The 16,333-nt window shown below is 51.6% G+C and overlaps 1 protein-coding gene across 1 annotated transcript; it reads right to left on the bottom strand.

Annotated features, from left to right (window-relative positions):
* Positions 1–1,550: 1,550 nt before the first annotated feature.
* On the bottom strand, positions 1,551–14,965 carry LOC119857180 (zona pellucida sperm-binding protein 1-like). Its single transcript, XM_038405726.2, has 12 exons — positions 14,764–14,965; positions 13,910–14,031; positions 13,345–13,738; positions 11,988–12,131; positions 11,010–11,194; positions 10,826–10,923; positions 5,540–5,667; positions 5,257–5,446; positions 5,018–5,168; positions 4,720–4,804; positions 3,544–3,669; positions 1,551–2,983 (listed from the first exon to the last, which is right to left on the bottom strand). Exons 1-12 carry the CDS (start codon positions 14,948–14,950, stop codon positions 2,844–2,846), a joined length of 1,950 nt encoding a protein of 649 aa, XP_038261654.1. The 5' UTR covers positions 14,951–14,965; the 3' UTR covers positions 1,551–2,843.
* Between the last annotated feature and the right edge of the window lie 1,368 nt (positions 14,966–16,333).

Raw genomic sequence — 16,333 nt, 5'->3', positions numbered from 1 at the left:
GGGCCAAGATGATACCAAGTCTTTCATGTGCAAGATGTGACAATGCAATCAGCATAGACAGTCATTTAGCTGGTAGAAAGAAAGTCACAGGCACCCATCCAGTTGCATGCAACTTGTATCTCCAGTGTTGCGTTATTCCTTATAGTTAGCTGTCCGCTGCCAGTGTTGATCTTTCAGGGAACCCCCTCTCTCTTCTTTCATAGACTTTAAGGCCAGAAGGGACCATCCTGGTCATTTAGTCTGACCTCCTACGCATTACAGGCTACAGAACCTCACCCACCCACTCCTGCAATAGACCCATGACCTCTGTCTGAGTTACTGATGTCCTCAAATAATAAATATAAAGACAAAACTAAACAGAATCCCCCATTTACATTAGTTTAAACCTGCAAGTGACCCCGTGCCCTGTGCTGGAGAGGATGGCAAACCCCCACCCACAGGGTCTCAGACATGGGGGAAATTCCTTCCCAATCCCCAAAATGGTCACCAACTAGATACCTTGGGGAAAGAATTCTCTATAGTAACTCAGAGCCCTCCCCATCTAGTGTCCTAGTCTCCAGCCCCTGGAGATATTTGCAGCTAGCAGTCACAGATCAGCCATGTGCCATTGTAGGCAGTCTCATCCTACCATCCCCTCCATAAACTTATCAAGCTCAGTCTTGAAGCCAGTTAGGCTTTTGCCCCCCGCCCCCTTTGAAAGGTTGCTCCACAACCTCACTCCTCTGCTGGAGAGAAACTTTTATTTAATCTAGAGCCTAAACTTCTTTATGGCCAGTTTATATCCATTTGTTCTTGTGTCCACAGTGGTGCTTATGTTGTTAATTCCTCTGTGATAGTTATCCCTCTGCTGCAGTTGGAGAGAGCATTCATCACTCTCTCTCCTCAGCCTTCTTTGGGTTAGGCTAAATAGAAAGTATTTCAGTCTCCTCTCCTAAGTGAGGTTATCCATTCCTCTGGACATCCTCGTAGCCCTTCTCCAGATCTGGTGCAGTTGGAATTCATCTTCCACATGGGACCACCACAACTGCATACAGTATTCCAGATGAGGTCTCACCAGTGCCATGTATGATGGTACTAGCACTTCCCTGTCTCTACTGGAAATACCTCACCTGAGTATCCCATGACTGGTTTAGCCTTGTTCCCAGCTGTAGCACAGTGAAATCGCAGAGTCAATCTGTGATCAAGCAATACACCCAAGTCTTTCTCCGTTGCTTCTAGTGGATAAGTGCCCAGCTTTCAGCAAAAATTCTCCTCGTTAGCCCCCACGTACAGAACTTAAGCACAGAAGCAAAGGCCTTTACAACTACAGCACGATCTTTATACTACCTTGAAATTTTAGCAAATGGCAAATTCGTTGCCTTGTGCCTGTAAGCCACCAGGCTTCAATTCGTTATTGTGCCAAGCCATGCGGCAATGCTTTTTACAGAGTAACAAAAGCATGATCCCTGCTGTCATCCTCTTCCAGTCCAGGACTCCGACTTGCAACACTCCATTTTGGGACGCAGGAGTAGCCAGTCAGGCAGAGCAGGGACTCAAACCACGTCTCCTAGATCTCAGGAGAGTGCCCATGCATTTCTAGGATACACATGCCTTTCGGCTTTTTCCATGAGGAGTTTTGAGGCATTGGTTTTGCCTACTGCAGAATGAAAGTTGACATTTAATGAAAAGTTTGTGTTGCTTGGCCTGCCCTCAGCATGTGCTTAACTCCATGCATGCATGCATGAAGTCATTACACATGCACGTTCAGTGTCTGCAGGATCGGGTCCCACAGCAGGCAACCCTAGAAGATAGTAGTAGTAGAGGGGTTAGAACAGTTACACCACGTTAGCGTGACTGGCCCTGTGGGTTCTACAGTAGGTGGAGGGTGTTGACATGGTAGGAGCAGTGGGAGAGAAGATTTTAGCTGTTGGAAGGGGATTTGGAGAGGAGCTGGAGGGCTGTAGTTTCCCCAGGTGAGATGGAAGGAAACTAATGCAAATGGAGAAGGGTAGAATGCCGTGTAGACAGAGGCGAGGGTGTAGATGTAGCCGAGGTAGCTTTGGCCTAGCCAGATCAAGCAGTAGAGCAACAGCAGCACAGGCTACCCACGGGAGTGCAACCCAGAGGCCCAGGTAGTCTTGTATAGTCCATGCTTCCACTACTGTTATTGCAACTCGCTTGATGAAAGCTCGCTCATTTACGTCCGTGTGTGCACACTACAGCCACACTTTGGAATGCCCCATAGATATAGCCTACGTGTCAAGAAGCAGAAGATACAGCTGGGATCTCCCCCATAAGTTGTAAGGCAGGATGCTTAAGGTCTTGAAGCACCAGGTTTCCCAGTCACTAAACACAAGGGGGAAATCTTCACCACCCCTGTAAGCTAGGGGCTGGCCACAGCCCCCACAGAAGACACGAGAGTTTCTAGTTACCAGACTTAGGCTCGTCCCCGGGCTTGCTCACATGGACTTCACGGTAGATTGGCAAGAACCAGTAGTTCTTACTGTGTGCCCAGTGGAGTTAGAATCTAGCTCTTCACAGGAAAATTAGCCAAAAAGTCTCTAGTTCGGCTGACTGGCTACCCCTCCCCCCCATAGGGCCCCAGGAGACAAGACAACGTCACTTGATTTACCTTGTCTAGTGCTAGCTTGCAGTCTTCTTCCTGTCCTCTATGCCACATCCTATTCTGGTGTCTATCCCTGCAGAGAGGTCTGTTCTGCTGCTGAATGGGGAAAAGCTACAAGGCCAGTAGTGGACCCCTGGCCTCAGCAACTGCTGTTCCCTCCCCCAGAGGGACACATGCTACCACAAGACATTAGAGCAGTCCAGAGACTTTATTTCTGCCCCCCCCCCCCATTTCACAGTCATTTGCCTTGGAAGATTTGGGACCTTGCCATCCAGTTGCTTCTCCTACAGAGTAGTGTCACAGTAACGAGAGAAACCACAGCCACCAGTGAGAGCATGGCCAGAAGCATCAGGGTCAGGTCCAGTCTCGAGACAGGGTCTGGAGGAGGAGGAGGAGGGGAGGTTAAGACACTCCAGATTTGTGGAGGGTCTAAAGTGTGGAGACGACACCTGGACTTCCCTGCCCCGGTAGTGCTCCCCCTACCGCTTAGGCCAGCCTTCATCAGAAAGATACTTGAATTGTCAACTCACTTTTTAGATTGTGAGTCAGCACCACCATCCCATTGATTGCCCTCTATTGGATGGCTGAGGCAATGCTAGCCCCAGTGCATTGAGTGCCATGGAGGCTCAGGGCATACAAATCACCATTGAGGTGCTAAAGTGTCGTCCCCCCCCCCCCCCCAAGTTGGCTGGTTTGAGACATCCTATGAATGTCCAAAGAATAAGGAAATAACCCAACATTGGCCCACTCATAGGAAGCACTCACAGGGGTGGTGTTAGCCAGCATTAGCTTACATATGGATCGTCAAGGAGTGACTTCTGCATGTAGCCCCCCCATGAACATTTATATTAGAACCCCCTAGACAGCATTGACTTGCACAGTAATCTGGAATACAGCAAGATGTCAGTTGTCCTACGAGGGGTTAACAGAAAACTCACCCTTGTTCTCATAGACGTGTTCTCTCCACGGCTCTGGGCTCTCCTGGAAGATCACAGGGCCATGAGAACTCACCAGGTCCTGGGGCTCTCCTGTCCCATTGTCAATATCCAGAAACCGGCGGCCTCCTGGGAGATGGAATGGAGAGTTAGGGAGCTGTCCATCCAGGGCCCTCTGGTTGCGAGTGTGCATCATGTGATGAAATGCAGCGTCACCATGGACTCAGCCATGAGCCCTTACAGGCCTCCTGACAGGTTGTGGTACCAGGTATTAGATCTTCATGAATTGCTTATTTGAAGCGTGGGAGAAGATGGGAAGAAAGGCCATTTCATCATCAGGAGTAGCAGACACTCCACTCTCCAGAGGCAATTTCTAGTATGGTCTCCTATATAGGGCAGGTGTAGGAGATTAGGCCATTTACCTCTTAGCGTTAGCCCATCATACCCTAGCTAGTGCTACAGTACATGGTAGAGGTACATAAGGAGCTGGGATGAACTCCTTCCAGTCAGTATATAGCACAGGGCTGGGCAAACCTTTTGGCCTGAGGCCAATATTAGCATTGCAAAACTATATGGAGGGCCAGGTAGCGAAGGCTGTGCCTCCCCAGACAGCCTGGCTCCCTCCCACTTCCTGCCCCCGACTGCCCACCTCAGAACCCCCCCCCCCGCCCCCAACTCCTTGTCTCCTGACTGCCCCCTCCCAGGACCCCTGCCCCTAACTGCCCCCTGGGACCACACCCCTATCCAACCCGCTGCTCCCCGACAGCCCCCACCGGACTCAGATGGGGGATCCAATGCCCCGACTGCCCCCTGAGCCTCTGCCCAATCCAACCAGCCCCTGTGCCCCCCAGGACCCTCAGCCCCTTATCAAATCCCAACCCCCTTATGATGCTGCTCAGAGCAGCGGGAGCTCACAGCCCTACTGGAGCAGAGTGCTGGAGGCGTGCTGAGGCTGCGAGGGAGAGGGACAGTACGGGAGTGGCCGGGGGCTAGCCTCCCCGGCCGGGAACTCAGGGGCCGGGCACAATGGTCCTGCGGGCTGTATTTCGCCCACCTCTGATATAGCAGGACAGGCAGATCTCTGTTCACTACGAGTCCTCTGGTATTTGGGAGGGGAGCTTGTAGAAACCCACATGGATTTCAGACCACTGGTGTCCGGATGAAGCCACTCTCACTTACTTGTGGCAGCTCCTGATGGGCACATGGTCCTGCAGGGCTCCAGCCGGGAGGGGTAGCAAGCAGAGGCGCTACAGTAAATGTACACCTAAAATCCACATAAGTGAGAATAGAGTTAGTGAGTGACTGGCCAGTGCTGCTAGGAGCCAGGAAGTAGATCCACAGCCATCCGTTTGGTTGTGCACGTGCAGCGCCTCAGCAGAGACAATTTGAAGGTCAGAACCTGACTAAAATAGGAGCTCCTGCCCCTGCACTCCGACGTCCCCCTCCTCACCCCCTTTATATGCAGGCCCCTTCTCACCTCTCCGACAAGCACCACTGGGGAAGCGGAGTCCACAAAGGCAAAGGTGGAGAGGACGAAGCGCTGGTGGTGAGTCGGGAAGGGCAGCTCTGATGAGGCAGGGCCCACGGGCACAAGCTGGGTTCTGTAGTTGTCTCCCAGGAACGGGCACCTGGGAGCAAGGCATGAGAGAATGGTGGACCAAGGAAACTGCCTTCCTCCTCCCCAAGCCATGCTCCCCCTCCAACCCAGCCACTCACCCGTCCACCAGGATGGGCCACTGCGGCTGCTGCAGGGGGTTAGCGCTTGGGGTGGCCCAGCACTGGTGCAGAACGAGAACCAGGGATGGGTCTGTTCTCTGCAGGATGCGAACCTCCATGTAGACAGGGTCCCTGAGCACCTTCACCACAGGGTAGTCTCTCTCCGCGAGATAGGATCTGTAGCTCAGGTCTGTGGGGGAGAGGGCAGGAGGAGAGCAGAGCTGAGACACCTGTGGTCCTTCAGGGGGATGGGATCTCAGTGCTGGAGTGAGGGGTCACCTACCTGTGGCGATGCGCAGCTCAAGCCGGAGGGGTCCTGCCTGGGTGACTGGAGCAGGTGTGGGGGGCAAGAAGACCTCGACCTGGACTGGCAGAAAGTCACTGGCATTGTAGATGCAGCGAGCATGGAGGCTGCACAGGAGAGAGCAGAGGGAGGAGACAGGGGCTGATGCTCTGTGAATTCAGATTGAGGCCACGCTGTTTCTGATAGTGACCTTATTAGTGCTTGAGACAAGCAGGGTCAGGCCCCATCAGTGTTTGGATGGGAGACATCCAAGGATGCGAGCGTATCAACCCTTTTAGCATCTCAGATGTTCTGCCCTACAACGCAGGGACTCAGCAGGAGTGCCTGAACACGGCCACAGGGGGGCCTTCTCAGACAGGCTAGAAGCACCTGCTCACTTGTAACAGGTTTCAGAGTAGCAGCCGTGTTAGTCTGTATTCACAAAAAGAAAAGGAGTACTTGTGGCACCTTAGAGGCTAACAAATTTATTTGAGCATAAGCTTTCGTGAGCTACAGCTCACTTCATCGGATGCATTCGGTGGAAAATACAGTGGGGACATTTATACACACAGAGATCATACACACTGTAAGGAGAGTAAGGAGACTGAATTTAGCCGTATGGAGTGGAAATCTATCAACTTCATGACAAAAAGCTTGTACAGATACAGACAGACATCTTCCTCTCCAAATGCAAAGAGATGGACAACATACCAAGAGGACTGAAGGGAAAAAAATCCATTACAATCTGCATACCACACAGACTATGCCAACAGCTTGTGCCACACACTCTCAAAGAAACTGCGGAACCACCTGGTCAACATCCTCTACAGCAAACAGGGAAAGATTACGAATGAGCTCTCAAAACGGGATACTCTCATAAGAGCCAACCTTCCACACAAACTTCCTCATGGCTGGACTTTACAAAAAGTAGACAAGCCATCTACAACACACTTGTCCTTTTTCTCTTGTAGAGAAGCAGGACACTAAACTCTTGAAACTACTACATGCCACAAGGGGCCACAACAGAGGTTCCCTTATCCCACCCAGCAATATTGTTCATCTGTCCAACTATACTCTTAGCCCAGCAGAAGAATCTGTCCTATCTCGGGGCCTCTCCTTTTGCCCCTCCACCCCCACGAACACGATACAGTTCTGTGGTGACCTAGAATCCTATTTTTGACGTCTCCGACTCAAGGAATATTTCCAACACACCTCTAACCAACGTATTAACCCACAAGGACCTTCCTACCAACGCTACAAAAAGAAGGATTCTGGGTGGACTCCTCCTGAAGGTCGAAACAACAGACTGGACTTCTCCATAGAGTGCTTCCGCCGACGTGCACGGGCTGAAATTGTGGAAAAGCAGCATCACTTGCCCCATAACCTCAGCCATGCAGAACACAATGCCATCCACAGCCTCAGAAACAACTTTGACATCATAATCATAAAGGCTGACAAAGGAGGTGCTGTCGTCGTCATCATCATGACAGGTCGGAATATGAACAAGAGGCTACTAGGCAGCTCTCCAACACCGTTTTCTACAAGCCATTACCCTCTGATCCCACTGAGGGTTACCAAAAGAAACTACAGCATTTGCTCAAGAAACTCCCTGAAAAAGCACAAGAACAAATCTACACAGACACAGCCCTGGAACTCCAACCTGGGGTAGTCTAACCTGGAAATCCTGGACGCCCCATCATCTCAGGCATTGGCACCCTGACAGCAGGATTGTCTGGCTATGTAGACTCCCTCCTCAGGCCCTACGCTACCAGCCCTCCCAGCTATCTTCGAGACACCACTGACTTCCTGAGGAAGCTACAATCCATCGGTGATCTTCCTAAAAACACCATCCTAGCCACTATGGATGTGGAAGCCCTCTACACCAGCATGCCACACAAAGACGGACTGCAAGCCATCAGGAACAGTATCCCCGATAATGTCACAGCTAACCTGGTGGCCGAACTTGGTCCTCACCCATAACTATTTCACATTTGGGGACCATGTATACCTTCAAATCAGCGGTACTGCTATGGGTACCCACATGGCCCCACAGTAGGCCAACTTTTTTATGGCTGACTTAGAACAACGCTTCCTCAGCTCTCGTCCCCCAATGCCCCTACTCTACTTGCGCTACATTGATGACGTCTTCATCATCTGGACCCATGGAAAAGAAGCCCTTGAGGAATTCCACCAGAATTTCAACAATTTCCATCCCACCATCAACCTCAGCCTGGACCAGTCCACACAAGAGATCCACTTCCTGGACACTACAGTGCTAATAAGCGATGGTCACATAAACACCACCCTATATCGGAAACCTACTGACCGCTATTCCTACCTACATGCCTCCAGCTTTCATCCAGATCACACCACACGATCCACTGTCTACAGCCAAGCTCTACGATATAACCGCATTTGCTCCAACCCCTCAGACAGAGACAAACACCTACAAGATCTCCATCATGCATTCTTACAAGTGAAGAAACAGATTGACAGAGCCAGAAGAGTGCCCAGAAGTCACCTACTACACGACAGGCCCAACAAAGAAAACAACAGAAGGCCACTAGCCATCACCTTCAGCCCCCAACTAAAACCTCTCCAACGCATCATCAAGGATCTACAACTTATCCTGAAGGACGACCCATCACTCTCAGACCTTGGGAGACAGGCCAGTCCTGTCCTGTGCCAGTCCAGGACAGCCCCCCAACCTGAAGCAAATATTCACCAGCAACCACACACCACACAACAGAACCACTAACCCAGGAACCTATCCTTGCAACAAAGCCCGTTGCCAACTCTGTCCACATATCTATTCAGGGGACACCATCACAGGGCCTAATCACATCAGCCACACTATCAGAGGCTCGTTCACCTGCGCATCTACCAATGGGATATATGCCATCATGTGCCAGCAATGCCCCTGCCATGTACATTGGTCAAACTGGACAGTCTCTACGTAAAAGACTAAACGGACCCAAATCGAACGTCAAGAATTAGAACATTCAAAAACCAGTCGGAGAACACTTCAATCTCTCTGGTCACATGATTACAGACCTGAGAGTGGCGATCCTTCAACAACATAAAACCAGACTCCAACGAGAGACTGCTGAATTGGAATTAATTTGCAAACTGGATAAAATCAACTTAGGCTTGAATAGAGACTGGGAGAGGATGAGTCATTTCCCCATGTTATTTCTCTCCCCACCCCACCCTCCACTGTTTCTCAGACGTTCTTGTTAACTGCTGGAAATGGCCCACCTTGATCATCACTACAAAAGATTTTCCTCCTTCCCCCCGCCCCCGGTAATAGCTCATCTTAAGTCATCACTCTCCTTACAGTGTGTATGATAAAACCCATTGTTTCACGTTCTCTCTCTCTCTCTGTGTGTATATATAAATAGATCTCCCCACTGTATTTTCCACCAAACGCATCCGGTGAAGTGAGCTGTAGCTCACGAAAGCTTATGCTCTAATAAATTTGTTAGTCTCCAAGGTGCCACAAGTACTCCTTTTCTTTTTTGCTCACTTGTTGTCACATCTCTCTTGGCAGCATTCTCAAGTTTGCCACCAACTGTTATCCAAGCTCTCTTTCCACCAACCCTGTAGTGAGTTATCCAGGTGGAGGCCTTCTCAGGTCAGACTGGCTGTGCCTACTTGTCATCATTGGAGATCACATAGCAAGTGGCATGTAGAATCATAAGATGAGGATTGGAAGAGCTAGTCCCACCCGCTGCTCAAAGCAGGACCAACCCCAACTAAATCATCCCAGCCAGGGCTTGGTCAAGCCAGGTATTCAGAACCTCTAAGGATGGAGATTCTGCCACCTCCCTAGGTGAGCATTCCAGTGCTTCACCACCCTCCTAGTGAAATAGTCCCATCCCACCCCCCAGTAGCCAACCTCGACCTCCCCCACTGCAGCTTGAGACCATTGCTCCTTGTTCGGTCATCTGCCACCACTGAGAACGGCCTAGCTCCATCCTCCTTGGAACCCCTTCAGGTAGTTGAAGGCTGCTATCAAATCCCCCCCCACACTCGTCTCTTCTGCGGACTAAACAAGCCCAGTTCCCTCAGCCTCTCCTCATGAGTCACGTGCCCTAGCCCCCTAATCATTTTTGTTGCCCTCTGCTGGACTCTCTCCAATTTTTCCACATCCTTTCTGTAGTGGGGGGACCAAAGCTGGACACAGTACTCCAGATGGGCCTCCCTAGTGCTGAATAGAGGGGAATCGTCACTACCCTCCATCTGCTGGCAGTGCTCCTACTAATGCAGCCCAATATAGTAGTAGCTTTCTTGGGAACAAGGGCCCACTGTTGATTCGTAGCCAGCTTCTCGTCCACTGTAATCCCCAGGTCCTTGTCTGGGGAACTGCTGCTTAGCCAGTCGGTCCCCAGCCTGTACCAGGGAATGGGATTCTTCCCTCCTAAGTGCAGGACTCTGCACTGGTCCTGATCGAACCTCGGATTTCTTTTAGCCCAATTTTCAATTTTTCCTAGGTCACTCTGGACCCTATCTACCTCTCCCCCCAACCTAGTGTCATCCATTAACTTGTGAGGGTGTAAGCCATCCCATCATCCAGATCATTAATGACGAACAAAACCAGCCCCAGGACCGACCCCTGGGGCATGCCGCTTGATACCAGCTGCCAACTAGACAGAGCTGTTGATCACTACCCGTTGAGCTTGACGATCTAGCCAGCTTTCGATCCACCTTTTGCCAGCAAGTTAAAGTAGTATGGGCTGGATGAATGGCGAGACTACTGTGGGAGACTGTATCAAACTTTGTTAGAGTCAAGGTATATCATATCCACAGAGCCAGCTCTCATCATAGAAAGCAATCCGGTTGGTCAGGCATGACTTGCCCTTGGCGAATCCATTTTGGCTGGTCCCGATCACCTTCCTCTCCTCCAAGTGCTTCAAAACGGATTCCTTGATGACCTGCTGCAGGATTTTTCCAGGGACTGAGGTGAGGCTGACCAATGTTGGCATTTGATGAGACAGTCAGCTGCACAGAGTGTCCTTCCCTTCACAAAGCAAGATTTTTGCCCCATGCCCCATTAGGGATCAGGTGCATTGCCCCACACTCAGAAAAGGGGATGTCCCCGACTGCAGGGAATCCATACCTGTAGAACATCCCCCAAGTCCTTTGGTGCTCAGGAGAGGCTGTCGAAAGAGATTGATGGATCGGATCTTTGCCAGGGGAAGTATCTGGCCTCACGCTTGCACTGTGGAAGGGCTGAAGACTGCTCACCATCACTTCCTTGCTAGTCAATAGAGCAGGCCAACTTACATGAAGGTGCTGTCCCGGGTGATGGAGCCGTCTGGCCCAGTCCGGATGTCGATGCCAGAGATCAGCTGGTTCTCATAGATCAGTTTGTCATGGATCACCTGGAAGAGTGGAGACATGGGGCAGGTTAGTCCCCCAAGACCCTGAGCAGAGCACTCACCCTGGCTTCCCGTGGGTGTCCCCTCACCTGGACTGTGGTGCCGCACTGCATGAGGGGGAAGCGGAAGATCACAAAAGCCTCAGTCATCCTGATGGGGTCACACCCTGCCTGGGCATAGGCTAGCCGGACACTCTCCAGGATGATGGGGTGATCAGACACGTCCCTGGAGACCACCAGAACAAAGTGACCGTCCAGGAGGCACTGAACAGTGACTGCAACACAAAGGAGCAGGATTAAGTATACATGTTCCTGGTATAGGAATTGGGCAAGAGTTCCATGCCACACCACGGATGATAGATTGGAGAAGAGCCATGAGAAATATTAGAAACCAGGCCTTGTAGTGACCAAATTCTGTCTCTTTAGACAGAGAGAAGGTTAAGTATTTAAAGAAGGTGTAGATCGGAGAGCGAGGGTAGTTAGCCATTGGAATGGTTTGCCCAGGGTCATGGTGGATTCTCCATCACTGATAAGGCAAGACTGGATGTCTGCCAAGAGATCTGCTCTAGGAGTTATTTCAGGGAAATTCTATAGCTTGTGTTATATAGGAAATCAGACTAATGATCACAATGGTCCCTTCTGGCTTTGGAATCTATCAAATGAAGCCCCAGGGGGGTAAGTGGGTTTGCCTGACACAGCATGATTGCAGCTCATGTTGTGGAGGAACAAGACAAGCCGGCAGAGTTATCCATCGATCCGATGATGGAGCACCAGCCTGTACCGTCTGATGGTTCTTCCTCTGCCACCACACATTTAGTGTTTGCTCTCAAGATCTGCCAGGCATTGGGCAGCTGAGGAGAGACCGTGATGTAGGAAGGAATCCCTTTGCACACAACTGATGCCAGCTGCAGCCTAGAGAGAGAGATACAAAGACATTGTATCCAAGGCTACTTCACTATGCTAGTAGGTAGTGACCAAACTCATCTGAGAGCTATGGCGTCTCACCAAGCTTCCCAGGACAGAGATGGCAAAAGGCTCCATAAGCTGACAGGAGGGCAGGTCTCCTACCTGTGTTGCCATAGTAGCAGGGGGTAGTGAGGTCAGTCTCATCATAACAGCAGCCAGCCTGGAAGCAAGCAGCTTGGCCTGGGGCATCTGCACAGGGAATCTTCCCAGCCACCACACGGCACTGCTCCTCTGTGAGATGGGCACCTGGAACAGCAGGGTGTGGATTAAAGAGAGCTAGAGATCCTCTGAAGGGATCACAAGAGACCCTTCCCCAGAGGCTTTTGAATATCTGTAGTGACCTCTGGACAAGTGGCCGACCTCAACACCAGTCCAACCCTCTTGCCCTTCCCCAAAGGGCTGCAAGAGCTCCCACCGTGGTCCTCCATCCCAGCTCACCCTGCCCCCACAACCATAACCTCCAACCACATACCACCTCAGACAGCATTGTGCTCAAATCCCCACCCCCGTCCTCCAGATGTAGCACGTTGCCCTTCTTAGCATTAAGCCCGATACCAGGCTTAAAGTTTCACATGGAAATTCAGGCTCCTGATCTGCTGCTGCGTCAGAGCAGAGCCCCCACCCACACCCTACAGCCCCCTCCACACAGCCAGCAGTGTGGTCCACTCCCATTTATCACAGTTAGCAGTTCTGGGGTGGGTTTTTCTAGCCATCTTATGAAATGGTGATCAGACGCCTACTCTAGGAATTTTTCCTTTATTAAAGTCACTATCTCCCTTTACTGCTAATGGGGCAGAAGCTAGCAGGATGGCCACCATTTCCCCATAGCCGATCAGAGGAAAGTGCCCCTCATAAACATGGCTGTGAATTTCTTTAATGAGACTGAAGCTGTACCTACAGGCAAAGTGGCTGCCACTCTGGTTTAGGGGAAGGGCTAGACAGGACTCTAAGAGCGCAGAGGGACTAAGAGCTGTGGAGAGCCTGCGTGAGACGCATGGGGAGAAGGAGACAGATTGCAAGCAGATGTGGCGGTGAGATCTGAAGGGAAACAACATCAGATCCCAAACCCTGGGATAGTGGAGGAACAGGGGAAACCCCTCTGAGCAGCCAATGGCAAGGACACATTGGTGGATGTGCGACTGGATTTTGCCCCAAAGAAGCTCAGACTTGGAAAGCAAGTGCTTTCCCTCTAAAGCTTTGGAAAACCAGAAGGCAAATAGCCACCCCTCCCTCTTCAAATAAACTGGGGGCGAACAGCATGATTTCTAAACGAATCTCATTTTTGATCATGGATTACAACACTGTCAACACCAGCTCGAACATGGCAGCCACAAGCAGGGGACAAGGTTCAGCTCCCCTGTAGACCAACACAGGGGTCAGAAGTGGACCATGAAACCTTCCATTAGAGGGGACCCACATGCACTCAGAACAGTTGGGGAGTCTGTGACCTCTGACACACCTATGTTGCTTGGTGGAGGAGAGATGTGGGGCACCGGGCGCACCAGGCCCGGCTGCGGCTGGGGCACCGGGCGCACCAGGCCCGGCTGCGGCTGGGGCACCGGGCGCACCAGGCCCGGCTGCGGCTGGGGCACCGGGCGCACCAGGCCCGGCTGCGGCTGGGGCACCGGGCGCACCAGGCCCGGCTGCGGCTGGGGCACCGGGCGCACCAGGCCCGGCTGCGGCTGGGGCACCGGGCGCACCAGGCCCGGCTGCGGCATGTAGCGCATGGTCTCCTCTGGGGAGAAGTCACGTTCAGTGGGCTTGGGGCAGGTCATGTTCACATCATAGGTGGCAGCAATGGCCCTGGTGCTCAGCAGTTCCTCCACTCGGACCTGCAGCTGGTTACGCCCATCCTGCAATAAAGAGACACCAGTGAATCAGTATTGTGGCATAACAGACTCTCTGTAGGCACTAAGCACAGCACTCCCCAGCTGCACAGGCTGCTGTGACAGCAGGTATGGACCCATCTACAGCTTCTGTAGTTGCTCAGGTACACTGGGGTGAGGCGCGCCAACCCCCCTCACCTTCTTATGGACATGGCAGCCATTGTAGCCAGCCGAGAAGATCATCACTCCTTGCTCACCAGATGTGACCCAATGGAGACAAATGGAGCAGTTGGTAACTTCAAAGGGTGTCCCAAACTCATCTGTGGAGAGAGTCATACAGGTCATGGGTAAGGAAGAGTTAAAGCCCTTGATGAAGCTTAGCCAGGTAGCCATGTTTGGAACAGTGACCGTGGTTTGTCACATCCTTCAGTTTAGTGGAGTTTAGCATGGTGGTAAGCAGCTCCAAAGGTACAGGACGGCCCTCATTTACCAAGTCGGACCTACAGCCAGGAGTGCTCAGAGTGGCCTAGCCAGGCCAGGCCAGGCCATGCCACACTAGGTCACGACAACAGTGAGGTGAGGCCCACAGAGGCCACAGGATTCAGGTGTCTGGAGCTCAGAGGGCTGAGTTACACCAGAGCTTGGGATACCCAGCCACATTTTGCTATGTCCTTTTACAGTCTCCCCCCCCCCCCAGCATGATTCCCGATTTACCCTTTGCTATTTTTTGGGTCACGGTCAGCAGGCTGTTGTGAGGAAAACTTAGCTACCTGGATTCAACTGTTAGGCCTAACTCCAGTCTTTTCTCCAGGGGACAGAAACCACAGACTCTCACTTCAGGAGACCAGGGTTCTCAACATTTGAGGGTAACAGCCAGGCCACCAAGAAGCACTAGAGTAGGACCTTCTTTTTCCCTTCCTAAAGTTCTCATTACATACTGTAGAAGTAAGAGGTTTCCACAGGAGACCCATAAAACCCTCCTGCATGTCTAAGAGGACAGACAACGAGGAGGCTTCTCAGCTTTCTTAAGAAGCAGCCAGGCAGCTACTTACCCACAACTTTGAAGCGGACGGTGCGGCCCTGGCTGGGAAAGACCAGCAGCTGCATCCCATAGTCTCCACAATCATACTCATGTTGCAAGACAGAGAAGCTGACCCTGTGGAAGTCCCCCTGCCCAAGGGCTATCCTTAGGGACCAGAGCAGCCCCAGTCCCACAAAATACCTACAGCTCAGCCCCATGGCTGAAAGTGCTAAGAAAGAAGCCCTGCTCAGCAGCCACTTCTCATCAATGGGGAGGTTGTGGGACTGGGGCTTTCTAGGGTGAGTGGTGTGGAAGGGGCGGGGTGTGAATCAGATGAGCAGAGAGGCAGCACCTGGGGAGCTGCCTGCTGCTGGGGAGGGACCGGGTGAAAAGTGCAAAGCTCAGGGTGAAAAGTCCCATGGTAACTGATGTTTTATTTCAAGCCCCATCTCCTGGAAAGCTGGAGCTTCAAGAAAAGCACAACGTATTGCATCACTCACAATAACCTGATGAGAGTTGGTAACTCTGTCTCTGCTTCTTCCCCACTTCCCTGTTGTGTTGTGAACACTGGGGCGGAGGGGCATCGGTGGAGGGATATAAACTTATTCAAAGATGCTTTATCTTTGCGGCAGGCAAGGTATTTAGAGAAACTGCTCCTGTGACTGGGGAATGGAGAATGGGGCCCTGAGCCTGATGCTAGCAGCTGCCAAACACGCCTCCCCCACAGCTCTGCTAGTGTAACATTACATGTCATACCTTTGGACGGATCAGGCCTGCTCAGTGCCGAGTAGGGGGATCTGTGGGCAAAACCCAGGAGGTCCAGGAAACAGTGGTGTTAATTCACTTGGAGTCACTGCGTTCTTTCTGAGTCCGTGTTGAAACAGGGCTCTGGCATGGTGCCAGGGGCTGATGGAGGTGCCACTGTTCTGCTGAGATGTGGAACTGAGGCCCATGATTGTTAATGATTTTATAGCTCTTTTCAAATAAGATTAAGGGGGTTAGCCCTGGTGGCCTGTGCAGAGTCCAAGTTCGGAATGAAACTAGTCAAAAAGCAGGGAGGCCTCATACCAGGCCTTGAAGAAACCTAACCTGGCCAAGTATGGAGCTCCACAGAACGAGGCAGGCCTCAGCCTGAGCTATGTGAAACCTGAGGATGGGACGCAAAGACACCTCAATAGGCTTGGGCCTCTTGAGCTTCTCTTGGCTGGTGACTTTCCTAGGCTCCCTCTGTCTTTTTCTCATGGCACTGCTAACCCTCAGTACGTCCACAGTACAAAATTATTTCAAAATTATTCTATTCAAATTTTCGGAAGCTATTTTATACGTTCGGTCTTCTGTGTCCCCACTAAAGCGCGTGAATATGCGTCCACGTTACCATGCTAGCATCGAATGTCGGAGCGGTGCACGGTGAGTAGCTCGCTCACAGTTCCCGCAGTCTGTAGCGGTGCATGGGATTCTTCCATCCTAAGTGCAGGACTCTGCACTTGTCCTTCTTGAACCTCATCAGATTTCTTTTGGCCCAATCCTCTAATTTGTCCAGGGCCCTCTGTATCCTATCCCTACCCTCCAGCGTATCAACCTCTCCTCCCAGTTTAGTCATC

Source organism: Dermochelys coriacea, chromosome 6 (genome assembly GCF_009764565.3).
Source record: "Dermochelys coriacea isolate rDerCor1 chromosome 6, rDerCor1.pri.v4, whole genome shotgun sequence".
NCBI classification, from domain to species: domain Eukaryota; kingdom Metazoa; phylum Chordata; order Testudines; family Dermochelyidae; genus Dermochelys; species Dermochelys coriacea.
Note: the sequence above shows the minus strand (reverse complement) of the source record. Positions and strands in the feature narration are given on the sequence as shown.

What these genes read in the sequence shown, in the direction of transcription:
- LOC119857180 (XM_038405726.2), bottom strand. Translation starts at nt 14,950, where the DNA reads ATGGGGCTGAGCTGTAGGTATTTTGTGGGACTGGGGCTGCTCTGGTCC. An exon ending in AGTGCGGCACCACAGTCCAG is followed by an intron (nt 10,924 to 11,009) that starts GTGAGGGGACAC and finishes CCACTCTTCCAG; the next exon opens with GTGATCCATGACAAACTGAT. An exon ending in ACCCGGGACAGCACCTTCAT is followed by an intron (nt 5,668 to 10,825) that starts GTAAGTTGGCCT and finishes TCTCCTGTGCAG; the next exon opens with CCTCCATGCTCGCTGCATCT.